This window comes from Dermochelys coriacea, chromosome 13 (assembly GCF_009764565.3).
Source record: "Dermochelys coriacea isolate rDerCor1 chromosome 13, rDerCor1.pri.v4, whole genome shotgun sequence".
Lineage (NCBI taxonomy): Eukaryota > Metazoa > Chordata > Testudines > Dermochelyidae > Dermochelys > Dermochelys coriacea.
In genome coordinates, this window is record NC_050080.1 from 28,711,149 (window position 1) to 28,738,273 (window position 27,125).

Genomic DNA, 27,125 nt, shown 5'->3' on the forward strand with positions numbered 1-27,125 from the left:
GGGACTGAGGTGAGGCTGACCGGCCTGTAGTTCCCAGGATCCTCCTTCTTCCCTTTTTTAAAGATGGGCACTACATTAGCCTTTTTCCAGTCATCCGGGACTTCCCCCGTTCGCCACGAGTTTTCAAAGATAATGGCCAAGGGCTCTGCAATCACAGCCGCCAATTCCTTCAGCACTCTCGGATGCAATTCGTCCGGCCCCATGGACTTGTGCACGTCCAGCTTTTCTAAATAGTCCCTAACCACCTCTATCTCTACAGAGGGCTGGCCATCTCTTCCCCATTTTGTGTTGCCCAGCACAGCAGTCTGGGAGCTGACCTTGTTAGTGAAAACAGAGGCAAAAAAAGCATTGAGTACATTAGCTTTTTCCACATCCTCTGTCACTAGCTTGCCTCCCTCATTCAGTAAGGGGCCCACACTTTCCTTGGCTTTCTTCTTGTTGCCAACATACCTGAAGAAACCCTTCTTGTTACTCTTGACATCTCTTGCTAGCTGCAGCTCCAGGTGCGATTTGGCCCTCCTGATATCTTTCCTACATGCCCGAGCAATATTTTTATACTCTTCCCTGGTCATATGTCCAAGCTTCCACTTCTTGTAAGCTTCTTTTTTATGTTTAAGATCCGCTAGGATTTCACCATTAAGCCAAGCTGGTCGCCTGCCATATTTACTATTCTTTCGACTCATCGGGATGGTTTGTCCCTGTAACCTCAACAGGGATTCCTTGAAATACAGCCAGCTCTCCTGGACTCCCTTCCCTTTCATGTTAGTCCCCCAGGGGATCCTGGCCATCTGTTCCCTGAGGGAGTCAAAGTCTGCTTTCCTGAAGTCCAGGGTCCGTATCCTGCTGCTTACCTTTCTTCCCTGCGTCAGGATCCTGAACTCAACCAACTCATGGTCACTGCCTCCCAGATTCCCATCCACTTTTGCTTCCCCCACTAATTCTACCCGGTTTGTGAGCAGCAGGTCAAGAAAAGCGCTCCCCCTAGTTGGCTCCCCTAGCACTTGCACCAGGAAATTGTCCCCTACGCTTTCCAAAAACTTCCTGGATTGTCTATGCACCGCTGTATTGCTCTCCCAGCAGATATCAGGAAAATTAAAGTCACCCATGAGGATCAGGGCATGCGATCTAGTAGCTTCCGTGAGTTGCCGGAAGAAAGCCTCATCCACCTCATCCCCCTGGTCCGGTGGTCTATAGCAGACTCCCACCATGACATCACTCTTGTTGCACACACTTCTAAACTTAATCCAGAGACACTCAGGTTTTCCACAGTTTCGTACCGGAGCTCTGAGCAGTCATACTGCTCCCTTACATACAGTGCTACTCCCCCACCTTTTCTGCCCTGCCTGTCCTTCCTGAACAGTTTATAACCATCCATGACTGTACTCCAGTCATGTGAGTTATCCCACCAAGTCTCTGTTATTCCAATCACGTCATAATTCCTTGACATCACCAGGACCTCCAGTTCTCCCTGCTTGTTTCCAAGGCTTTGTGCATTTGTATATAAGCACTTGAGATAACCTGTTGATCGCCCCTCATTCCCAGTATGAGGCAGGAGCCCTCCCCTCACAGACCTTCCTGCCTGTGCTTCCTCCCGGTATCCCGCTTTCCCACTTACCTCAGGGCTTTGGTCTCCTTCCCCCGGTGAACCTAGTTTAAAGCCCTCCTCACTAGGTTAGCCAGCCTGTTGGCAAAGATGTTCTTCCCTCTCTTCGTAAGATGGAGCCCGTCTCTGCCCAGCACTCCTCCTTCATGGAACACCATCCCATGGTCAAAGAATCCAAAGCCTTCTCTCCGACACCACCTGCGTAGCCATTCGTTGACCTCCACGATTCGACGGTCCCTACCCAGGCCTTTTCCTTCCACGGGGAGGATGGACGAGAACACCACTTGCGCCTCCAACTCCTTTATCCTTCTTCCCAGAGCCACATAGTCCGCAGTGATCCGCTCAAGGTCATTCTTGGCAGTATCATTGGTGCCCACGTGGAGAAGCAGGAAGGGGTAGCGATCCGAGGGCTTGATGAGTCTCGGCAGTCTCTCCGTCACATCACGAATCTTAGCCCCTGGCAAGCAGCAGACTTCTCGGTTTTCCCGGTCAGGGCGGCAGATAGATGACTCAGTCCCCCGGAGGAGAGAGTCCCCGACCACCACCACCCGCCTTCTCCTCTTGGGAGTGGTGGTCGTGGAACCTCCAACCTCAGGACATCGCATCTCATGCCTCCCAACCAGCGGAGTCTCCTTCTGCTTTCTCCCCCCAGACATATCATCTGGTCCACTCTCCGCATTGGTACCTGTGGAGAGAACATGAAAGCGGTTAGTTACCTGTGTCTGTGTTACTGGAACCCGGAAGACAACCTACCCCTCCACCTTTTCCCCCCTGGATTATAGTAGTAGCAAGATCAGGGTGCCTGCTGTCTTTCCATTTCCACCATTCTGCAGGGTCTTCAGCATACGGAATACAGGGTTTAGCTTGAGCGATGACAGCTGTCACCACCGTGTTTGTGTTACCAGGGATTAGAATCTGTTCAAATCTTCGCCTAGCAGCTGCACGGACTTGTGAGCTCCAAGGGGGATTCTGTTGTCAGGAGCCTGATTGCTGATTCTCTGCTCTGTCATCTCCAGCAGATTTTTCTCCCCTTAGCCAGGTTTCAGGTGGAAACGACAGCTTTTGCATTAGACCCAGTTTGTCTTGGAGGTGAGACTGTGAACCTTAAAGTGAGCAACCAGCATGCAAGCTGCATCCTTGCTCAGATGCAGCATGGCTGAACCACTCAGGCAGGATGACTTATGGAATGGTTCCTGTTCTGGTGCAGATGCTTGGATCTGGAACGTGTTGAACAGTCAGAGCTCAGAGAGTAGAAATAACTACAGAGTTCGAAATGAGGTCTGAGCTTATCTGGCAGGTTAGCGCCCTGTGTGGCTCTGGCATTGGAATCAGTCTCTCTGACACTCCCCAGGTGTGGAATCAACAAGTTCTCAGTGAGATCTTCAGGTAAAAGGATGGATCCCACTTATTTACCGGCTTCTACCGAAGCAAACAGTAAGGGGGGGTTCCGCCTGCTTATGCCATCTTACACAATTGACAGGCTGCAAAGACAGTGCCCTCGGCACGCTGCACAGCTTGCTGTCTGATTGGGTGGTGTTTGACACCCACTTAGCACAGGTGTGAGGCGCTGCAGAGCCAGGCCAGTGGATGAAGAGTGTTTAAAATGGCTGACCTTAATGAAGTTTGCCACAGGAGTTTAAATGAACACTGATTTTATTGGTAAGGAATAAAAGGTCAGAAGAAGAATATCTTTCTATGTTCATTATATGCCCCCCGCCCCCAGCCGCAGTAGCTGAGCACCTCACAATCTCTAATGTTGTCCTCACACACCCCTTGTGAGGCCATGCGTGGCTGTTATCTCCCTAGTGCAGATGGAGAACTCAAGTGCAGAGAGACTGACTGATGTGCCCAGGAAGCCTATGGCAGAGCAGAGCATCAGCCTGTTAGTGATTATCTTCTACATGGAGGACGGGTGAGGTCCCAGAGGCCTGGAGAAGGGCAAACATAGGACCTGTCTTTCAAACGGGGAAGAAAGACGAATTATAGACCAGTCAGCCTAACTTTGATGCCTGGAAAGATACTGAAACAAATAATTAAACAATCAGTTTGTAGGCACCTAAAGGATAATTGGGTTATGAGGAACAGCCAGCATGGATATGTCAAGGACAAATCATGCCAACCCAACCCAATTAACCTTTTTGACAGGGCTACTGGCTTAGTGGATGGGGGGAGGCAGTTGACACGATATACAGTAAAGCTTTGTTATCTGGCATGTTGGGAGAATGGGGGGTGGCGGTAAATCAAAAATTCCGGTTAACTAAGAGGGAGGGAGATTGGGTGAGGGAGGCCTCAGGGCTGGGAGTTGGGGCACAGGAGGGGATGCGGGGCACAGACTCTGGGAGGGAGTTTGGGTACAGCAGGGGGCTCGGGGCAGGGGGTTGGGGCATGGGAGGAGTTTTGGGGGGGGGCGGATCTGGGCGGCGCTTTCTTCGGGCGGATCCCCAGAAGCGGCGACATGTCCTTGCTACTCCTAGGCAAAGGTGCAGCCAGGCAGCTCTGCACACTGCCTCTGCCCACAGGCAGTTCCTGTCCAATGGGAGCTGCAGAGCTAGTGCTCATGGCAGGGTGGGATGGGGTGGGGTGGGGCAGGGCACGACCCCCCCATGGTCGTTCCACCATCTAGGAGCAGCAAGGACATGGTGCCGCTTTCAGGGAGCCATGTAGAGCCAGGTAGGGAGTCTGCTGGCCCCATATCAACCAGACCCTATTGAAGATCAGAAATGCTGGTTTATAGAGCTTTCTGGTTGGTAAAGTGCTGGATAACACAGCTTTTACTGTATCTTGATTTTAGTAAAGCTTTTGACACAGTCCCATGTGACATTCTCATAAGCAAACTAGGAACATGTGGACTACATGAAATTACTGTAAGATGGGTGCATAATTGGCTGAAAAACCATACTCAGAGTAGTTATGAATGGTTTGCTGTCAAACTGGGAGGGTGTATGTAGTGGGGTCCTGCTGGGGTCTGTCTTGGGTCCCGTACTATTCAATATTTTCATTAATGATTTGGACAATGGAGTGGAAAATATGAAAGATGGAAGGGGTAGCAAGAATTTTGGAAGACAGGATTGGAATTCAAAACAAGCTTGACAAATTGGAGAATTGGTCTGAAATCAAGAAAATGAAATTCACTAAAGAGAAACGCAAAGCACTGCACTTAGAAAGGAAAAATCACAGCCACAGAGTGTTGAATAACTAGCTAGGAATGGCAGTACAGCTGAAAAGGATCTGGGAGCTATAGTGGATCACAAATTGAGTATAAGTCAAAAATGTGATTCAGCTGCAAAAAAGGCTAATATCATTCTGAGGTGTATTAGCAGGAGTGTTGTATGTAAGACACTGGGGGAAATTGTCCTGTTCTCCTTGGCACTGTTGAGAACTTCGCTGGAGTACTGCATCCAATAATGGGTGCCACACTTTAGGAAAGAAATGGACAAATTGCAGAGAGTTCAAAGGAGAGCAACAAAAATGATAAAAGGTTTAGAAAACCTGACCGATGAGGAAAGGTTAAGAAAATGGAATTTTTAGTCCTGAGAAAAGACTGCTGAGGAGGGATCTGATAACAGTCTTCAAATATTAGGCTGTTATAAAGAGGACAGTGAACAATTGTTCACTAGGTCCATTGGGACTAAATTTGCAGCAAAAGAGATTACAGTGTGACATACCAGGGCACAATTCAGACCAGCAGGAGCTGTATCACCCCTGCCCTGCAACCTTGGGTGCCTCACAATGCCTTGCTGTAGTAGCTTCCACCCGGGCCACTCACAAACAGCATGCAGGGCACATCCTGTGTGTAACTGCAGCCTGCCAGCTACACATTGGCTTTCACCAGCCTGGGTTATACTGCAGGGTGACCCCAACACATCCCCAGCCCCAGATCTTCCCCCAGACATGTATGTCCTGTGCTGCCCAGCCCTCTCCTGTACAATACAAATATATTAAATCCATTATTCCTTTAAGGGACTAACATGCCATCTTATTATCTTAAATAGTTACCCAGACACTTCAATTTAAACACACTCCCCTACCCTATACACTGCAGTGTTCTGTGCCTGCACCACACTGGCACCATACATCAGGCCATCAGAAAGCTGTGGACTTGTACTCTGTAACTTGGGCATGGTCTGTGTATGAGGGGCTGGTGCTAAACAATCCTGGTGGTCTGCTGAAGTGACGCATGATGTGGGGGCCTCTGGACATGTTTCACTGTACGTGTTTTATATATGTGCTCCCTTCTGCTCTGCCTCGATGGGGAAGATGAGGGCACTTGGCAGTGGGGCTGGTGGCAGGGAAAGGTGTGTCTGGGGGGAAAGGGAAAGCAGGAGTGCTTGGCGTGGCAGGGAGCAGCAGGGGATGCTGCAGCAGCTGCTTGGAAGGCAACAGAGATACAAGGAGAGAGTGGCTAGACTGAGAGGATTTGGGGAAAGTGAGTGAGAGAGGAGCAGGGGGAGGGTGGAGAGTGAGGGGGTTGGAAAATCCTTGTTGTAATAAAGAACTATAGTTAAGTGGAGCGAGAAGTGGCTATGGCTATGAAAAGACTGTGCAGAAAGGGAGCGGAGAGAAAATACCTAACGAAGCAACAAGATGGGAATTGGGGCAGAGAGACAGGGGAGAATGAAAACAAATCCAGAGAGACTGGGAGACAAAGAAGCAGTGAGGGGCACAGAGACTATTCAAATGAAAAGAAGAAATGCAGTTGATATGGTGTGTATAGGATCATGCTTGTGCTGGCTGAGTTTCTATCATATAGGGCCTGATCCCAAACTCCTTGAAAGCTGTGGGGATCTCTCCAGTGACCTCACTGGGTTTTTTTTGGATCAGGCTTAGAGAAACAGGCTGACCTACAACAAGAAAAAAAATGTTGATTTGTAAACAGACTCATCCTTTTGGGTGGAACTGCAGGCCAGAGTCTAACCCTATCACACTGGGGCAGCACAGCAAGGTTTCATATGTGTTACAGGCACTCTGACGCTCTGGTGATGGGCACTGGCAGAGACCCAGAGGTGAGGATAGAAGTTGGCACTATGAGTCTAAATTAGAGGGGGGAAAGATTAAGAATAGATGAGATGAACATCTGTAAGGGATGGTTAAGGTTTACTTGGTCCTGCCTCAGTGCAACGGGCTGGGCTTGATGACCTCTCAAGGTCTCTTTCAGCCAATTTCTATGATTCCTCAAATTAAACTAGTTCATGAACCTAAAAACTGGATCAAAAGTTTTCCCAAATCACAAACTTCCCAAGTGTGGACTTCACATCTGTCCCTAATTGAAGCCATTTGGGTCTTTAATCCACTCGGCCTCACTATCAATGGTGTTCCACTTTAAGTCCAGCATAAGCAGGTTCAGCTATAAATGTATTTCAGTCTTCCTTTATATCATGTCTCTTATCAGCACATTGTTTCAGGAGGCCTCCAATCCCAGAAGCCCTCACCGTCACTCCAGAATGGAAAGTATCACTAGTATATAGAGTGGGAATGGGAAGACAGCTTCTCCTCCCTCTGGCTTTGGTCCAGCTCATGCAAGTTACATTTTCATTGGCAGCTTGGTTTCAAGGAGAGATGATGATGGAGATTTTCATACACAACATGAAATTTGGCTGGGTAATGGAATGATCCCTGCACATTTTCTGCCATACACACCTGTCTCACTGCCAAATCTCTTCTACTCCCTTAGGTAACAGAACTGACATCTGGGAAGATGAATATTTTAGATTCCTCATCCATTATTTTGCTCTTGTTCTGTGCCGCTCCCATTATACTCTCTCTCCCCTTTGTCTTTCTCTCCCTCCTGTCTCCCTCCTTTGTAACTGGTGCTCCTGGTGATGAGAGCAACATAACAATTTAGCTAGCTAGAGTAGAAAGATTAGATCGGAAAGAATAAAACTCATAGCATGTTCCAACTTGTCTTTTTCTGGAGACTTCACTCTGGCTCTGATGAATAGAGAGAGCAGGAAAATCAAAATATTTCCTGTGGGAAATTTCAAATGAAAAATGTTTCAAATTTTTTGGTTGGAAAATTTCTGTTTTCCCATGAGACCTTTCAAATGAATTCAAAATGAAAATGTTTAATTTTCACTAAAAATGTTTTTTAAAAGAACTGAAGCAAAATATCATTTTAAACTGAAACTGAATGAAAATTTGTTTCAAATTAATGTTTACTTAAAATATCATTTTGTTTAGGTTTGTTTAAACCAAAAACTCAAAATGACATTTTAAATTGAAACAAAATGGGGAAAAAGAATTGTTTCATTTCAGAATGTTGATTCCAAACAAAAATTTGTATTTGAAAATTTCCTGCAGGAAAATCATATATATTTTTTTGGTCAGAATGGACATTTTATCACTAAAAAAAGAGATTTGATTTCAGGAAAAGTCTGTGTTTTGGTGGGGAAACTTTCCACAGGAAAATTCTGACTAGATCTATTGAAAAAGTTTTTCAGTTAAGCTGACGTGCCCAGCCTCGAAAGGATGAAGTAGTCCTGATTTTCACTGGGTTCACCTACAGCTGCTTGCAGAACAATGCAAGTCTCCAGAATTCATTTAGGGCAGCACAAGATCAGAACATGGTGCTGTGGAAGGATGGCACTGTGGGTACGTCTACACTGCAGCACTGAGTCTCAGAACCTGGGTCAACTGACTCGGGCTCGTGGGGCTAGAAATTTGCAGTGTAGACATTGGGGCTCAGGCTGGAGCTCAGGCTCTGACTCCTTTCCCTCTCATGGGGTTTCAGAGCCTGGGTTTGAGCTCAAACATCTATGCTGCAGTTTTTAGCCTCCCAGCCTGAGCCCTATGAGCCCAAGTCAGACACCCTGGGCCAGCTGCGGTCGTGCCGTGGGTCTTGCATTGCAGTGTAGATGTACGCTCGTCTCCACCCTGTGGTGACACTGCATTAAACACCTGTCAGGAATGGGCTAGGTAGACTTTATCCTGCCTTAGTGCAGGGGGCTGGATTAGAAGATCCCTCCAGGGCCCTTCCAGACCGACATTTATTTGATTCTATCCATACATGATAGTTGCACAATTTCAGGTCACCAGACAGCAGTGTGACCTCATGCTTTGAAGATGCAGCTGGGACAGGGGCTGAAGACAGCTGGGGGCTGCATTCTCTGCAGACAGCAGGGCTCCATGTGGGCTGGAGACCAGGACTTTCCATATTGTTTGTTCCATTAAAGGTATTGGTTCCCAAGCCCACCTTCCCAGCTGGCTCCTCGGTGAAATTCAGGCAACTCTCAGTAGCCACCAAGCTCTTTTTGATCAGCTAATTAAATAGGGGTGGGGTCATGTGAATAAGGGGGAAGGTACTAAAGGATGAATCCGCCTGATTTTTATCAAGTGCTTGATCAAACTCTACTAAGCATGCAGTGGGGCATCGCCCTGCATCGGCCCTCCTGGGTAGGTGGGAGTCTGGTTGATCTAACAGGCTGGTTGATCTGTGGAACTGAGCTTCTGGATCCTTGGAGGTTTTCCCATGCCGGCTGTTAATGCTCCAGAGATTTCTCCACAGCCTCAGTGTGTTTTGGATGAGATTATGGGTTTAGCTTCCTGGCATTCATTTCGACAAGCCCTTTGGACAGCACGTGGTTACATTGCATTGTTATTATTAGTTTGGTATGAGTAATGCTATCCATCCAGGCTGGTTCAATAAAGGCCACATATCTTTCTGCACTGGGCCAGGCAGGGATTTTTTAAAAATTAAGGTGCATCAAATTCTCCCTTCTGCAAGAGATAGCTGGCAGGTTACTGTGACAGGACAGAAGTCTAATGTACACTGCCAAGAGGTGGCTTCTTTTTCATCTTGTGAGACCGAAAATATTGAGGGAGATTAGGGAGGAGAGACTGGGACGTCTGGAGGAAACCTGGCTCTTGCACCTTTTGGAGAAGTGAGGTCGGAAATCAGCTTGAGTTCCTGGTTATACAGAGAAAGACAATATAGGACATTTTCTCTCTCTCTCTTACACTCACACCTCTAGAAAGCAGTGAAGTCCTAGAAAATTTTTCATAAGAGATTATGGGTCTCTAATCTCAGGCAAAGGTCTACAACTTTAAAGTTTGATGCAATTATGAAAAACTTCCCATCCGCTTTGCTGTGGCTGATTAACATTTTCTAGCCCTGGATAATTTCCAGGTGTTTTCTGACAAAATCCCAATGGTGTGATAATGACAGCTCTGGGATAATTAGGGTTAATTAGTCATTCATGAATAGTCAAAGTACAGCCCTGTAGAAGTGTGGAGACACTTACTAGAGAGCCCTAGGTAAGGCCTAGATGTGGGGCATGGATCTGTTTTCAGAGTCAGGCAAGGGGATGGGAGTGAAAGGAGAATCCCAAACCCCATGGTCTAGGTTGTCAATATCCCAGGTGGTCTTCTGGAAGAACAATGAACATGGACGGGATTCTGTGATTAGGACGTGCTGTAGGCAAAGAAAGCTGTGTTTGCAGCATGCTTTTGAAAGCTCCAATATTGGACATATGATGCCTTTAAATTATTTCCTTCTGATTTGTACTGCAGAAGTATTTTCCAAGTACCATGTAGAATCATAGTAATGTACGTCTGGAAGGGACCCCAGGAGGTCATCTAGTCCAGCCCCTCACACTGAGGCAGGACCAAGTAAATCTAGACCATCGTGCTGACAGGTGTTTGTCCAACCTGCTCTCAAAAACCTCCAATGATGGGGATATCACAGCCTCTCTTGGTAACCTATTCCAGAGCTTAGCTCCCCTTGACCGTTTTTCCTAATATCTAACCTCAATCTCCCTTGCTTCAGATTAATCCCATTGCTTCTTATCCTACCTTGTGTGGACATGGAGAACAATTGATCGTCATCCCCTTTCTAACAACTTTTTACATATTTGAAGACTGTTATCAGATCCCTCTCCCTCAGCCCTCTCTTCTCAGGAACTTGTCACAATACAATCCACCCCCCTTCCTGAGATGTTTTTAATTCATTCCATACAATCTATAACCCTGCCATTCTAACCCTACCTGGAACCCGGCTTTTGTGATTATATTGGAATGGTGCTGCTCCCAAGCCAGAGAGCACAGATTAACTAAGCCTATTTACTCCGCAGAAGTGGCAACACTGATAAGGCAGGTACGTGCATAAGGAACTTTGGCTCGTGGTCCCTAAGGAAAGAGGGACAGGCATGGAAATCCAGGAATGCCAGATAGAAGGAGCACACTGGAATGGGAATATGCTTTCCATTTTGAAATTCTCAAAAGTGATGAGCCGTGATTTAGCTGCATGACTCTTCTCCGGGTTTGGCTTAAGTGTTAAATTATTCAGTGTTTCAATTATTAATTAATGTTTATTAAGTATTTGGAAGATGCCAGCATTATTAATAACCTTGGGCCTCTGCTGAGAAGCCAGAAAGGGGGGCTAATAAATATCAGTGGTGACCGGTGGCATTGGAGCAATTTTTGTAGTGGGGGGTGCTGAGAGCCCTTGAACATAACTGTAAACCCTGTGTATGATGGAAACCACTTCAAGCAGTACCCGCAGCACCCCCAGTTCCAGCACCTCTGGTGTTGACAGTGGCTGTTTGTGATGGGAACTCCCGTCCATTAGACATTGGACTGAAACCCACCAGTTCATTTCATGGGCAGCCCTAAACAGCATTAGATGGCAGCGACCTTTTCTTTGTAGGAGAGGTTGCAGGACTAAAACCATTCAATGTGGTGAATCCTTGTCTGGGATTTGATTTAGGAAGGAACAATCAATTGCACAAATACAAAATGGGAACTGACGGCCTAGGAAGGAGTACTGCGGAAAGTGATCTGGGGGTTATAGTGGATCACAAGCTAAATATGAATCAACAATGTAAAACCTTTGCAAAAAAACCCAAACATCATTCTGGGATTTATTAGCTGGTGTGGTATAAGCAGGATACGAGAAGTAAGTCTTCTACTTTACTCAGCACTGATAAGTCCACAACTGGAGCAAGGCATCCAATTCTGGGCACCATACCTCGGGAAGGTTGTGGACAAACTGGAGACAGTCCAGAGGAGAGCAACAAAAATGATTAAAGTTCTAGAAAATGTGATCTTTGAGGAAAAAGTGAAAAAACTGGGGTTGTTTAGTCGAGAGAAGAGAAATCTGAGGATGGACATGATAACCATCTTCAAGTACGTAAAAGATTGTCATAAAGAGGAGGGTGATACATTTTCTCTTTATCCATTAAGGAGAAGACAAGAAATAATGGGCTTAAATTGCAGTAAAGAAGATTTAGGTTAGAGAGTAGGAAACACTTCCTAACTGTAACGGTAATTAAACACTGGAACAAATATCCTAGGGAGATTGTGGAATCTCTGGTATTGGAGGTTTTTAAGAACAGGTTAGACAAACACCTGTCAGGGATGGTCTATATAATACTTAATCTTGCCTCAGTACAGGGGACTGAACTAGATGACCTATCGAGGCCCTTCCAGTCCTACATTTTTATGATTTGCCTTTATTTTTTTGTCCTGACCTGTCTCGGGGTGGCTTCTTGCAAACAGGCTGTCTGGGAAGGGCAGCTACTGCTCACCACACAGTGGCTCAGAACAGGCTGGTTTGGAGAGAGCCTTGCAAGCCAAGCAAGGGGCCATTGGATCTGTGCTTGTGCCTGGAACTCTCTCCCCAGGGTGTGAGAGGGCTGGGCCTGCTTGCAGGTTGGGGGGGATTGTGAATTCAGACATCCCAACCCCCACTTAGCTCCCTGCACAAAGGTCTGTTTGCAGGGAGAGATGAATTTCACCCAGCGAGTATAAGGATCCCTAGTAAGCCTTCTGCAGAACTCCACCATGGACCATTGTGTGTAGGACAATACTGATTCACCAGCTCTGACAGGAAGGGAGACAAGAGAGGGGGAGTCATGCCCCAGAATAGCCCAGTGGCTGGTGCACTCCACTAGGTTGTGGCAGACTCAGAATCATATCCCTGCTCTGGAGCGGTGGCTTGAACCATGCTTACACACACCCAGGTGTAAGTTCTAACCCCTGGGCTGTGGAGTCTGTCTCTTGCCTACTGAACATTTAATGGTTTATCCCAAGTGGATCAGCTCCAGCAGCAGAGCTGGTGATCAGGGCACTCACCTGGGATGTGGGGACTGAGGCTCAGGTCTCTGCTGCAAGTCAGGCAAGGTGGGGACTTCAGTGTTCTTATCACACATGCCAGGTGAGTGCCCTGGCCACTGGGCTATTGGTGCTCCCTGGTTTTTCACGAGAAGTTTGGAAAGGTCTCAGTTTTGTTTGCAATGTAGTTGCAGACATGTTGGTCCCAGGATCCAGGATATTAGAGAGTCAAGTTGGGTGAGGTAATATCTTTTATTGGGCCAGCTCCTGTTGGTGACAGAGACAAGCTTTTGAGCTTACACAGAGCTCTTCTTCAGGTCTGGTATACTACATGACACCCCAACATCATCAATTAATCAAAACTACCCCTAATCAGAGCTGAATTATCTGTACTCTCCAAGGGACTGAATTTCTGCCCCACCACAAGTCCTGATACCATGCTAATGTGCAGGGGACTAGAAGAATTTGTTTGCTGACTCTGCCCCAAAGAATTATTTCACAACAAAGACACCACCACCCACAGCTAGCACATTCCCACCATAGTCATAAAAAAATCATCTGACTGGACACCCCACAGCAGGCAAAACCACACAATTCATCATTACAGCGGCTGCTTCAGAAAAAAAAATGAGTGAAATCCTTAACAAACATCACATCCACCACAATCTCCCCACCGTTGAGAGGACAGCGATACAGCCCCTGAAATCCAACCACCAGACAGTGATCAAACCAGCAGACAAAGGGGGGTGCCATTGCAGTCCTCAGCCAGGATGACTAAATTAATGGGGCCAACCAACAACTCTCTGACACTACCTAATATAAAAAACTCAAAGAAGACCCAACACCACAATTCACCCAGGAATTTAGATATCTCATCAAATCCTTCCCCAGAAAACTTCAAGAGAAACTCTATAACCTCCTCTCCCCACGAATCCACACCAGGGACCTTGTACATGTTTCCCAGATACACAAACAAGGGAACCCAGGCAGACCCATCATATCTGGCCCTGGCACTCTTACTGAAGGAATATTGGGACTCATAGAAACCATCCTCAAACCACTCACCACACAAAGAGCCAGCTTCCTCCAGGACACAACCAACGTTCTCCAGAAACTCTGCAACATTAACAACCTACCTCAGAACACCATCCTTGCCACCATGGATGTCACCTCCCTGTACACCACCATCTATCCCAATGATGGCATCACTATCTGCCTCAAATATCTACAAGACAATGGATAACACTCAGATATTCATCCCAAATGCATTACCGAACTCGCCCATTTCATGCTCACCCATAACTATTTATATTCATAGAATTAGAAGGGACCGCAAGGGTCATCTAGTCTAACCCCCTGCCAAGATGCAGGATTTGTTGTGTCTAAACCATCCAAGACAAATGCTCTCCAGACTCGTTTTGAGAACCTGCAGGGAACGCGCTTCCACAACCTCCCTAGGCTGAAAAAGAGGCTAATGCTCCAGGTGAGACTTGAACTCACAACCCCAGCATCGCTCCACACCATACTGCTTTATAAGTACTGTACACTAACCAGTTGTGCTACTGGAGCATCCAGTAGTTTAACCTTGGGAACAGCCATGGGTTCTAGGATGGCTCCCCACTATGCCAAACGGTTCATGGGCCACCTTGAGGAAGAATTTACCGCAAAACCAGTGATATACCTTGATGATATTTTCATAGTCTAAACTCCCTCATGGATTTCCACCACAACTTCAATCACCACCCATCACACTCTTGCTGGAACTCTCCCACACCAGCATCAACTTCTTGGACACCACAATGAGCTTCAACAGTGGAACCCTACAGACAACCATAAACCCACAGACCACCATATTAACCTTCACAGATCCAGTTACTACCCCAAACACACCAAAAAATCTATTAGCTGTAGCCAGACACTCAGATATCACAGAATATGCTCTGAGGAGAAAGTTTGGGATATATACCTTAATATATTTCCTTAAAACTGCTTTCACCAAACAAGGACATTCCACCAGAAAAGTAGATCTCATCATGGAATGGGCCACCCAAATAGCCTGAGAGAACCTGCTTCAATAAGGAAAAAAAAACCTCTGATGGCATAACCCTTCTTGTCACCTATCACTCCACACTGAAACCCATATGGAGTATCACTAAACAATTACAACCCATACTCGATGGGGACCACATCTTGAAATAAATCTTTCCTGTACCCCATCTTCTGGCCTTCAAACAACCCCCAGACTTGACAAGCTTATCATCAGAAGCAAGCTCCTCAGAGACCGGGATACACCAACTCAAAGTGGCACCAGATCCTGCCATAACAACAGATGCAAAACATTTAGACATATCTGCTATGATGATCAATACCCACCCAGAACCACCTCCCATGAGGATTCTGATTGGGGACAATGACCAGCTCCACTGATGGGCCCAACCAGACTATTTAAGCCAGAAGGAGGCACAGGAAGTTGTCTTAGCAAGCGGAGAGACTTCCTGACTGGATGCTGCACTGGACCTGACTTTTGCTTGATCCCTGGCCCCTGATTCTAGCTCCGACTCCCAGCTTGGTTCCTGATTGTGACTCTGACTCCTGGCTTGGACTCTGGCTTTGACCACTAGGCATGACCATCCCTGTTCTGATCACTAGGTCAGACTGCCCACATCCTAGTCCTGACAGTATGCCCTATGTACACTGCAGACTCCGGTGATTGGACACCTATTGCATGGTGGTGCCATGCACTATTCTAACTTTCCCCCCTTGAAGTGGTTGTATTTCAATGATGGGTGAAATTCTTCAAAGACAGACTGGTAGATCACAATCATAGATATAGAGATAAATGCAAAAATATTATGTTTAAAGAACATTACTAAGGTTGCAAAGATAAGCACTCAAAACTTAGGAAATTCCAGGCTTCAGGCTGCCTGTGCAATCTTAGTTTTGTCCCCTGTGTGTGTCCTTTGATGATACAGCCTTCAATGACATGGCCATGCACTATTTTCCCCACAGGGCTCCTGCATCTTTCAGTGCACAGAGCGGACAGCATTCATGAGCCGCTTCTCAGGATTTTGTTTCTTCATTGTTCAATGTGTGTCCTCGTCCCTTATTTCCTGCATACCGTGTGAACCTTGCTCTGAAGACAGAAGTATTAATTTCCTCAGGGGCTTTTCTGTAGTGCTCATCATGACTGTATCAGAGTGCTTCACAAACACTAATACGTTTATTTTCACGCCACCCCTATGAGGAATGGAATGATCTCCCCTTTTTACAGGTGGGGATTTGAGGCGCAGAAATGAAGGTCAAAAATGTTCACTGATGTTGGGTTCCTGATTTGGTATGGGTAGGATCTGGTTTTTCAGAGTCCTTAGCTTTATAGAGCATGTTATCCATTCAAATCACAGCTCCCATTGGCATCAGCTGCAGCTGTAAGTGCTCAGGACTTCTGCCAATCAGACCGAGGGACTCAAGTTCAGCACCCAGAGAACGAGGAAAACACAGTTAGTGACTGCTTGTGAAAACTTGGGTTTAAGTGGTATGAATAGCACCACACAGGAACTCAGTGGCAGACGCAGGGATAGAATCTAGTTCTCCAGGGCAGCATTCATCTGCTTTGACCACGAGACCTTCCTTCTCTTCCTATCATCCCCTGCCTCATGCACATACAGATCGTCTAACTTCTGTAACAAATGAGACAAGGATGTTACAGACAACAGTTTTCTTTACTACACAACCCTGATTCACTGACTGAGGCAGGGGTCCAGTGGAAAAAATATTATGTGATCATGTGATTGAAGACTGTATCATAGTGCATGTGCACAATGGGGCTCGATTAATGTTGCAAAGGAAACCTTAATTCTGGCATTTCCTACCTTTTGAGTGCTTGGCTTTGCAACCTTGACAATGTTCTTTTAACATAGCGTTTTGGGTGTAATTTCCTAAGTTTTTAAAAAAGCAAACTCCCCAAAGCCCAGAAATTCCCTCATATAGTCTTACATTGAATGCCACATGGGTCATTAGCCAGGTTGGAACCTTCTGACCACCGCACAGACCTGCCAGTTGAGCTAATGGAGTAACCGATAGCAGAAGTAAGTTGTCATCCTGTGTGTGGGCCAGCTCTGGAGGCATGTGAGATACACTTTGCTAGTGGGTTTCACAGATATTAGCGGACAGCATTTGTCCCCTCTGCATCTAAATCAGGTGGCTTCCTCCCCCATAGAGCCTGGGCCTGTCAGTGTGTCTCATTGAGGGCACAGGCGAGAGAGGCTTCCTGCTCTGGGCCTGGACCCAGCATGGCCCACCGGAACCTAGATCTGTAGTTTCATAGATTCATAGATACTAAGGTCAGAAGGGACCATTCTGATCATCTAGTCCGACCTCCTGCACAGCGCAGGCCACAGAATCTCACCCACCCACTCCTATGAAAAACCTCACCCATGTCTGAGCTATTGAAGTCCTTAAATCATGGTTCAAAGACTTCAAGGAGCAGAGAAGCCTCCCTCCAGTCAACCATGCCCCATGCTACAGAGGAAGGCGAAAAACCTCCAGGGCCTCTCCAATCTGCCCTGGAGGAAAATTCCTTCCCGACCCCAAATATGGCAATCAGCTAAACCCTGAGCACATGGGCAAGATTCACCAGCCAGATACTACAGAAAATTCTTTCCTGGGTAACTCAGATCCCATCCATCTAATATCCCATCTCAGGGGATTTGACCTATTTACCCTGAATATTTAAAGATCAATTACTTACCAAAATCCCATTATCCCATCATACCATCTCCTCCATAAACTTATCAAGTAGAATCTTAAAACCAGATAGATCTTTTGCCCCCACTGCTTCCCTTGGAAGGCTATTCCAAAACTTCACTCCTCTGATGGTTAGAAACCTTCGTCTGATTTCAAGTCTAAACTTCCTGGTGGCCAGTTTATACCCATTTGTTCTTGTGTCCACATTGGTGCTGAGCTGAAATAATTCCTCTCCCTCTCCTGTATTTATCCCTCTGATATATTTATAGAGAGCAATCATATCTCCCCTCAACCTTCTTTTAGTTAGGCTAAACAAGCCAAGCTCCTTAAGTCTCCTTTCATAAGACAAGTTTTCCATTCCTCGGATCATCCTAGTAGCCCTTCTCTGTACCTGCTCCAGTTTGAATTCATCCTTTTTAAACATGGGAGACCAGAACTGCACACAGTATTCTAGGTGAGGTCTCACCAGTGCCTTGTATAACGGTACTAAAACCTCCTTATCCCTACTGGAAATGCCTCTCCTGATGCATCCCAAAACCGCATTAGCTTTTTTCACAGCCATCTCACATTGGCAGCTCATAGTCATCCTATGATCAACCAATACTCCAAGGTCCTTCTCCTCTTCTGTTACTTCTAATTGATGCGTCCCCAACTTATAACTAAAATTCTTGTTATTAATCCCTAAATGCATAACCTTGCACTTCTCACTATTAAATTTCATCCTATTACTATTACTCCAGTTTACAAGGTCATCCAGATCCTCCTGTATAATATCCCGATCCTTCTCCGAATTGGCAATACCTCCCAGCTTTGTATCATCTGCAAACTTTATTAGCACACTCCCACTTTTTGTGCCAAGGTCAGTAATAAAAAGATTAAATAAGATTGGTCCCAAAACCGATCCCTGAGGAACTCCACTGGTAACCTCCCTCCAACCTGACAGTTCGCCTTTCAGTAGGAAACAGGAAATAGTTGCAGGGAAAGTCCTATTCAGCCTGCCCAATATGGGGATTTAGCTGCTAAAAGCAATGACATCTCTAGGCATGTGTGAACTGCAATTTTTTTAAGGCATATACTTTGGTCATATTGGGGATTTTTTACGGACAGGGATGGCAAAAGAAACATCTCTCATACAAAGGCCATGCCCCTGTCAAATTTCAAGTCCCTGCTCCAAAGCATGGGGGCATTACATCTCCTCAAAGAAAATAGATGCTGCTGTTTCAGCCGTTACATCCATTAGCTTCAATGAGGCTTCGCCAAACCCCCAGCATAGCTGCATTTTTCCCTAGCCTTGTTCTCAGAAACGGCTGGATCATTTTAGCTGAAATTTCCCAACATAGTTCAGCCCAAATGGTTAAAATTTGGCACAATTATATGCAGCTGAAAACTGGGTCTTATAATGGGTAGTGTTGGGCAATCTTAATAACAAGTGGTGCTACCAGCCCTGTGTATAATAGTTTGCAAAGTACTTTGGGATCCTTTGGAAAATGTCCTACACCACTAAATGGAGAAAGTAAAGTGTTATTGTTCTATTTGTTTAGCCTCACAACAGTAGCTGCTAAAAGCAATCTGATGGCAATATTACCACCTGACTGTCTCTCTCTTTAAACAAACCACGTAAGTCAGCAATCAGCAGAGGAATTCTGACATGAAATTAATTCTCAGAAAATATAACCAACCAGTCTGTGTTTGTCTCATTATTTCCACTAGTCTAATTTTTTAATGGAGCTTTTCACTCAGCTTTGCATTTCCGTTGGTTTTGGTCTGGAGAGGCCTCTTAGCATAAATTTACTCTAGATTCAAAATAGGACAAAGAAGACACTCATTTATGGACAGCAGAGAAAGGAGATGCCTTTCTTTCCCTGCAACTCAGACACAGACACACACACACACACACATGTGCAAACACATGGGTGCACAATACCACTTTAGAACCTTTCCCAGAGGTTCTAGATCCTCTTTACAGTTGTCTCTCACAAACTATGGGGTCTGCCCTCCCACCCCCGTAGTGGTCTGGACAGTGCTTGGCTGAGGAACAGAAGCTCTTGCCTTAGTTTTATTTATTGGCAATATTGAAAATAAGAAAATATCAGTGGTTGCCTTGGATTCCATGCAACATTCCCCTATTCCAGCTCCAACTACTGACTCTTTCATGCATGCAGGACTGAGCAGGATTTTCCTTTGCAGTGACTCCTCCCTGTATCACTGGCACTGAGGGAGGCAGTGGGTTGACTGTCACCTCTCTGCTCTCAATGCTTCCCTGCTAGCACCCCGCCAGCATGGATCCTCTGCGGAGGACAGAGGAGAGGAGAGGAAGAGATGGGAGGGAGGAGGCATTATCTGCCTGGGAGATGAAGGGGCCAGAAAGGGGGGACCCATGCTGGCCATGAGCTCCTGTCTCCCCATGTGCAAAGAGTTAAATAGCAGTAAGATTTTGTTATAAATGTAGTGTGTACCTCCATGCGCTGCATGGTATCACCCTGCCTGCTGCACAGGGTGAAATCAAAGGGGGTAGTAATTGGGACACCAGCAGGAAATGGCAAAGAGAAGACTCATGCCAAGGGCTCTTGGGGAAACAGTGGGGAAGCTGTTAATTGGGGAATACCTCCTGCCTGTCTCCAGCTAGGCTAGTGAAGTGTATTCCTCCCAGGCTGAACACAGGGTGAAAGAGGATACTAAAACCTGAGAGATACTATCCTCGGCAGGAAGGGGCTGGGAGGGGCCAGCAGCGCTGCTGGAAGTGAGACTCGGACAGGCTATGTGTACACTACACGCTGGGGTGTGATTCAGGCAGGTTTGTACTCAGCACAGCTCAGCCCTGTAACCCTTGCCTCTTCAGTGTGGTGTGCTGTCCCCCTCTAGTGGCAGCTAGGCCACCTAAAACGTGATGAGCCTGCTACAGCCCTGGCTAAGCGAGATGTGTCTTTTAGCTCGTGCTAAAGTAGAGTCTTATGCATTAAGCTCCAGAGGTCCCAGGTTTGATTCTGGCTGCCGACTAGAGTCTGTCAGCATAACTACTAGTAAGAGAGCTAGTACGTGAGTGGGGGAATCGCTCCCCTAGCGAGTGGTGTCGATGTCGCCAGAGAGACACAGAGTATGTGCTGCAGCAGTGCAGGCTGCGACTCACATCCCAGAGATGGGGGTAACTGGGCTGAATGGAACTTAAAGGCTTGCAAGGAACGATTGTGGGTTGGGAAAGGGGAAATAGGTGTACAGGCCTTTATTGGATAGGGGGTTAGACTGGATGACCCATTTAACCCTATGATATCCTTTGCTGTGAGTGCCACGTAGCAGGGGATGAATGAATCCCACTCTGTTTTGAAGAAGCTGTACTGGAGTCACTTTAGTTGGCTCGCTGGTCACAGGTCCCTGGATAAAATGGACATACAGGCGCCAAACCCGAGTGGGCCTGTCATGTTCACACGACTGGGAAGCGGGGCTGCAGCCCAGCAATCCAGTCCCGGAGTGATTGGATTATAGTGTTCCACCCCGAGAGAGGTGCAGGAACCGGGCATGTGACCCGAGGTATGCACTTGAGAGGGACTAGAAGGGATCAAAAGCACAGCGCACCCTGCACCCATGACACTCCCCCGTTCTGTCCCCCCATCCTGCAGCTCTGTTCCAATACAGGGACCACAGGTCACGCTCAAGTTTCCGTGCAGGGCTGTGTTTCCACGCCTGGATAAGCCGCATGCCCAGAAACCAGCCTCTCCCTTGGTGACTCCCTGTATCAGGGTTAAGGTTCTCATCCATGTATCTACTGCAGTAGCCTGGTTTTCCACTAGTGGCTAATCAAGATGAATGTTGCCTCCAGCACGTAGGAAGGGGCCTGAGCTCATTTGCTGATGGCTCTGGAAGGACACTTTTGAATGTGATCTTGCTTTAAAAATAAATTCTCAGCAGTGCTTTGCTCTTATTGGTGAGCCCGTGACTCCACATTGCCGTGGGAGAGGTTAGAACCTGGCCCTTTGAACTCGCCACCTCCTGGTTACCATTTAAAATGTCACCCTGAGAACCAGAATGATTGGCTTGCATAGAAAACCAGGACAAAGTTAACACATTGCAACCTGATCCATGGCTCCTGAGCCCCTGCTGCTGCCTTGGAGGTAGCTGGGAGCAGCAGGGGCCAAACCGCTCTCAGAATCAGGCCCCTGCTGAACACTTGTATAACTCATCTATTTTTAAATAGAGCTTTTAAAAACATGCTGATGAACAGCATGTGAACTAGAGAGTTCATTAGGGCCTCGCATCCACAGCTCTCAGTTGGCCCTTTGCAGCAGCTGTTTCTCTTGAGACCCGACCCATCCTCTAACCAGAGTTTGTTTTTCTGTTTCTTGCAGCAACTTAGAGACGGAGAAGTTGTGTGGTAAGTAGGGCCGCCAGCTTGGTACTTCTAAATGAATTAGTCCGGGAAGATTGTTTCAAAATTGCCCAGGTTTCTTGCTTTGCAGGATCACTGGCCTAGACAGGACACTGGGCTAGATGGACCTCAGGTCTGAGCCAGTCTGGCCGTTCCTATTTGTGCATCTCATCCAGTTGTGACAGGATGATATTGCAGGAACTCTGCAAGTTGGAAAGCATGGGGTTTGCCCCTCGGAGGGACATTTTGATCCCTGGGAAGGAAAGGGTGTTTTGCTCTATTCTATGGGTGTCAATCTGGAGTCATTGCGCTGATTTCAATGCGATTAACATGAGTTAGCAGAGAGCACAATTTGATCTTGTTTCATTATGTCTGGCATTGCAAATGCCTGCTGTGTAGAAAATGATCCTCAGTTGCCATTCCAGGTGAGGGCACAGGACAAAATAACATCCCAGCAGCAGGTTTCCTAGGAAATAGCAGGATGGAGACAGGCCGTGATGGAATTGCTTTGAAATCTAACCTTGATCGTCTGTCCCACTCCAGATTATTTCTCGGAACACCTGGGAGAATACAGACATGTGCTTTCTGCTTTGGAAGCACTGAACACTGCTGTCCTAGCTGCCATGGATAAAACCAAACTGGTAAGGATGCGGCCTTACAAAATCCAGGACCCACAGTGTGGGGAGGAAGAATACATTGCTGCAGTGAAACCTGGGTCTTTGTAATGAGTGCTTTTGTGCCCTCAGATTCTTGCTGGGAATGTCAGCCCTTGCATGAGTGTGTTAATGATAATGTAATTAACCGGCTAGTGTGTATGTGCACCACTGCCCGCTAGGGAATGGAACTGAAACTCTTCAGCTGTATGTTATAGGCCCTATACAGCTAGTAGCCCATGCAGATTCTAACTGAGCCTGAGAGGTAGGAGCTGTGTGTTTGGAGCAGAGAGCTGAGTTCTGTCCCTGCTGTCCCCATGGAATTCTGAGGAGGTGGGGTGAGTGCAACACAGGAACGAGCAGGAAGTCCGAGGAGGCCACAGCCTTGTCACAATGTGAAAACCAGGCTGTTGCTGGGCTGAACTGACCATAGCGCACGGGCTGGATGGATGCAGCAAAACCTGTGGGCAGCATGGTACCCTGGTAAGAAAAACCAGCAGCTTGTAAGAGTCACAGCAACATGCCTTAGTACCTGCATGGGTCTGGAAAGCACAAGGGTGCCGGGAGTAGGCAGGGCTGGCCCTTGCATGCATTTAGCTAATGGAGTCTCTGGCTTGTGGGTGCTGAGGAGATTTGTTTGGATTTTTGTTTTTGAGTGTTCCTGCAGCAGGGACAGGCGGTAACGTGGCCTCGGTTGTCTGTGTGTGCGTGCATGCGTTCGTGTATCTTTTGTGCTGGTAAGTGTCCCTTTTTATGAAACCAGGGCATGTGTGTGCCTGCTAGTGAGCACACACTAGACACTAAGCATTTCCAGCCCACTGCATCTCCTAAGAGGAGCTGTGTCTTCCCACTAACTAGCCTTGGGGTGGCCCAGGACAATGGGCAGTAATTCTCGAGCTAGGTTTGTACCTTTCCTGCAGGTATCTATGTGGGAGGGCAGAAGCTCATTGTCCAACATTATCCCCAAGAGACAGGACAGAAACTAAAAATAATCCAGCAAGCTGATCTGGTACTGACCCTAGTTAGGACTCCAACCTTTCCCTCTAGCCCAGCTCTGCCCCTCAGTACATGACAATGAATCATCCCTCCACTGCCTTTCTTGATCCCATTATATGTTCACATGCTTTCCTTGTTACTGTTTTCCCTCCATTCTCAGTGCCAATAGCCTGCCGAGCCCCACCGTGTTCCCTGGCTCTTTCAGGACAGTTACCATCACATGTGCTCTTTGTTTGAGTTCCTCTGGCAAAGCAGCTCCTTGCTAGTCATTAGGAGGCAGAATGGTCTCCCTGTCTGTAGCTTGCAATGGCCTGAGTTGCACTCGCTAGCTATCCAGATGGCTGTGTGTATTGCCTGGCTCTCCGGCTGGTGGGATATCACTGTGGAGTGATGGAATCCTGTAGATTCCCTAAGCATTGCAGCCAAAATACAACCCCCATATTCAACCAATGTGAGTAATAACCTCATGGTGCTGCTGCCCTGCTGTCACCCCAGTAGGAATAAGGCTGGCTTGACAGAGAGGGAATTGTACCATATGCATGCCTGTGGCTGCTTCACTGCTTGTGGAAAGGATACGTCTAGTCAAGGTATTATCATAGGGAGAGCTGGAAGAATACTACCCAGGAATGGTCACCGGTATTTGTTCCAGTTTTAAAATTCATATGCTTCGTCCAAGTGCATGATCCTTACATGTTCGCTTTCTACAGAGAGACCGGGGCTGATTGTTAAAGATGTTTAGGTGCCTACAGATGCCTAATGGAGCATAGGTGCTTTGGAGAATCTCACTAGGAGCCTTTCTGCATCTTTAGGCACCAAAATATCTTTTACAGGCTTCCCTAAGCAGCCAGTTTGCTGGCAGGAACGTTTAGAGAAGCAGGGAATTTTGAGTGAATAGTAGGAAAAAATGCAGAAAGAATTTCAAAGTTGTAAACGTAAATCTCCACACTTGAAATCTGACTCTGAGAGTTACCTTGTCCACTTGGGGTAGGGACCACACCATGTGACCTGAAGTCTGAGTCCATTCAAAACTAACCAACACAGCTTGAGTATTGAATATTGAATAGAATGAGGGGCAGATCCAACCCTGATTCCCAGAAAGTATCCAAAGATAGTGACTCTGCTTTGAGAAAATAACGAACTGTTAAGGACAATCCACAAACAGAAGAAGAGGCTAAATTAATTGGATGAATTCCTGGCTACGAGTCACTTGCTTTAGTCCAGTTGCATGTGCTTCCCCTCTTGCTCTATCTTATAAGCTCCCTTTGCATGGTTGGAAGGCAAATCTGTGACTCGTAACTAGGCCAGGCAGGCCAGGCCCTGCCTGCTTGTGTGTTGTATGGCAGAGTGTCTGCAGCAGAGAGCATTCCATGCGAAATACAGCAGTGAGAAAACCTCTGTGAATAATGGATGGGAACACTCCTGGGAATCAGTGGCCCCATTTTGTATCTTAAGTGTGTAAATTGGCTTGGGTCTGTACTCAGGGGCTTACTCCATTCACAACTGCAGGGTGAGATGGAATTCCCAGGGGTCTTTCTTTCCATTTCACATGAAGCGGTTCAGACTCAGCATGCAGCAGATTAATGCGTGTGTGTGTGTGAGAGAGAGAGAGAGGCAGAGGGGAGAAGTGTGTGAGTGAGTGAGAGATGGAGAAGATGTACATGTGTGTTTCCAAGTCGTTATGCTTCATATAAGGTTTCTTCCATTGCACAAAAGTGTAGGAGCTAGGGGAGCAGGGCCACTGGCCTGCTCCGCCAGCCAAGGAGGGTTGGCGTTGCTAGTGTTTGGTCCCCCTCGAAAATCAGGCTCCAGGGACATTTAGTTTAATGCACAAAACTGAGTCATCCAGATTTCGGGCACATTTTGGAAAATCCAGCCTTAAGTGACTTGCCCACTATCACAGACTGTCAATGCCAGGAACAGAACCCAGGAGTCCTGGCTCCCAGTCGTGTGCTTTAACCACCAGACAACTCTCTCTGCTGTTAAGCAAATGGTTAACTTTAAAGTGATTGCTCAGAAATAAAACTATTCAAGGCAGCACACGGCATAGCTGCACAGAATTCCAGACTTCAGCTCCATCTGCCATCCATTGCTCCCTTCAATATCCTTATTAAAAAGGAAGCAAGAGGCAGAAATATGCAAATCCCTGCATTCATAGAAGCCCTGCATACAGGATACGGCTGTGCACGAAAAGATTCTGACACCTGTTACCCACTCACGGGCGTAAACAAGGCAATCGGAATCAGAAGAACATGTGAACAGTGGGCAATTATACCGTGGGGCTGTCACCGCAGCCATTTGCTTCAGCTCTAGGGGGAGAGAGAATCATTCACAATAGGTGTCAGTCAGACAGTCCTGAGTTTGTTTCCATTGGGGTGGAAGGGAGGATGGCTCAATGGGTAGCACCACATGCTCCCCTTCTGCACTAGCCGGGACAGAGAGACAGCAAGTCATGGAAAAGGAGAAGAGGCTGATGGAAGTGAAGGAGGAGAACTGAGACCCACTTGTTCCTGTTACCCTCCTATGGTGAAAAAGTACTACACCATAAAGGGACCTTCCTGCTCCCAGCAGGTGATCAGCTTGTGCCATGAGGACACAAGGTCCTTTTAATTTTTATCCTTGGTGCTGTGACTGCAGACCCATCAATTATAGGTGGCACATGATGCAGCAATGCCTAGAGTTAATGATGCCTAATGCTTCCCATTATAAAACCCCCTTTTCAATTGCCTATAACTTGGCCAGACTTTAACCATTCAAGCTACTTTTTCTGTGTTGGGTGTCCGGCTCAGGCTGAATTCTTTTAGAAAGTTTCAGCAAAAATGGTTGGGCAGATCCCAAGAACAAGTTCTGTGGGAAATGAATTAGTTGGTTATCAGGTAAATAGGAAAATAGGGGTTCAATTCCCATAATTCTCTGGTTATTTAGGTCTCCCACACAGTAAATAAAATTGACATATTTCAGATGTCGCCATCACCTCCAGTCAATATCCTCATTAAAAAGGCAGAAATATGTCCCATCCTATATGGGTGGGTTTTTTTCCAGGCTAGATTCTGTTCTCAGCATGATCTATGCGTAAAGGTTTATTAGACACAGGTACAGGGCAAGATGAAAGTATCTCCAGATGGTGTTTTTTGTAATGAGTTAATTCTTTGAGTATTCAGGCGTTTCTAGAAAGGACAGTGCAATTACCGCCTGCTTCCCTGTGTGGCACCCACATGATCTATTCATTCATTTAACAGTCACTGGTTTAATTATGATAAAGCTCACTGGGATGTTAAAGATGGCTGTATGGGCCTGGGCAGCGGGCACCTTGAGCCACTCGTTTTCTTAAATGAACTTGTTACTTTTCTTTATCGCCTCTTACTCAGCTCTTTCGGTGCTTGAGCAAATTCACTCCCAGCATTCTGTGCAATCCACTGACATTTCTGTGGATAACAGAAGCAAGAAGACCAGGCTGAAATGCTAGATTTCAGTGCATGGAAATTTAATGCAGTTCCAGGATCAATGCTAGACATAAAATATGAGACAATGTTGGAGAGGTTTTTTTCCCCCTAGGGAGTTGGATCAGGGAATAGCTCAGAGCTAACTCCTGCTGTTTTACTCATGGTAATTGTCACATTGACTTGAATGGGGCTATATATGTGAGTAAGGAGGGTCAGGTTAGGGTTTACTATCCATAGCAAAAGTAGACAGTAGGGGATGAAGTCTGGTTTCTTATTAATGTGAT

The 27,125-nt window shown here is 46.7% G+C and overlaps 1 protein-coding gene and 1 non-coding gene across 3 annotated transcripts in view; one reads left to right on the top strand and one right to left on the bottom strand.

Annotated features, from left to right (window-relative positions):
• Positions 1–27,125, top strand: part of NECAB3 (N-terminal EF-hand calcium binding protein 3) — a 114,090-nt gene that overhangs the window by 33,075 nt on the left and 53,890 nt on the right. For both annotated transcript variants that reach the window (XR_005288677.2, XM_038370084.2), the window contains exons 4-5: positions 21,733–21,758; positions 22,296–22,393. Coding sequence is in view for 1 of the 2 variants with exons in the window: in XM_038370084.2 (XP_038226012.1) it covers positions 21,733–21,758; positions 22,296–22,393 (124 nt within the window). In the remaining variant the exon portion in view is untranslated. The remainder of the gene's footprint in view (positions 1–21,732; positions 21,759–22,295; positions 22,394–27,125) is intronic.
• On the bottom strand, positions 14,125–14,218 carry TRNAI-UAU. The gene is made up of 2 exons: positions 14,181–14,218; positions 14,125–14,160 (listed from the first exon to the last, which is right to left on the bottom strand). It is a non-coding gene; the product is annotated as a tRNA-Ile (tRNA).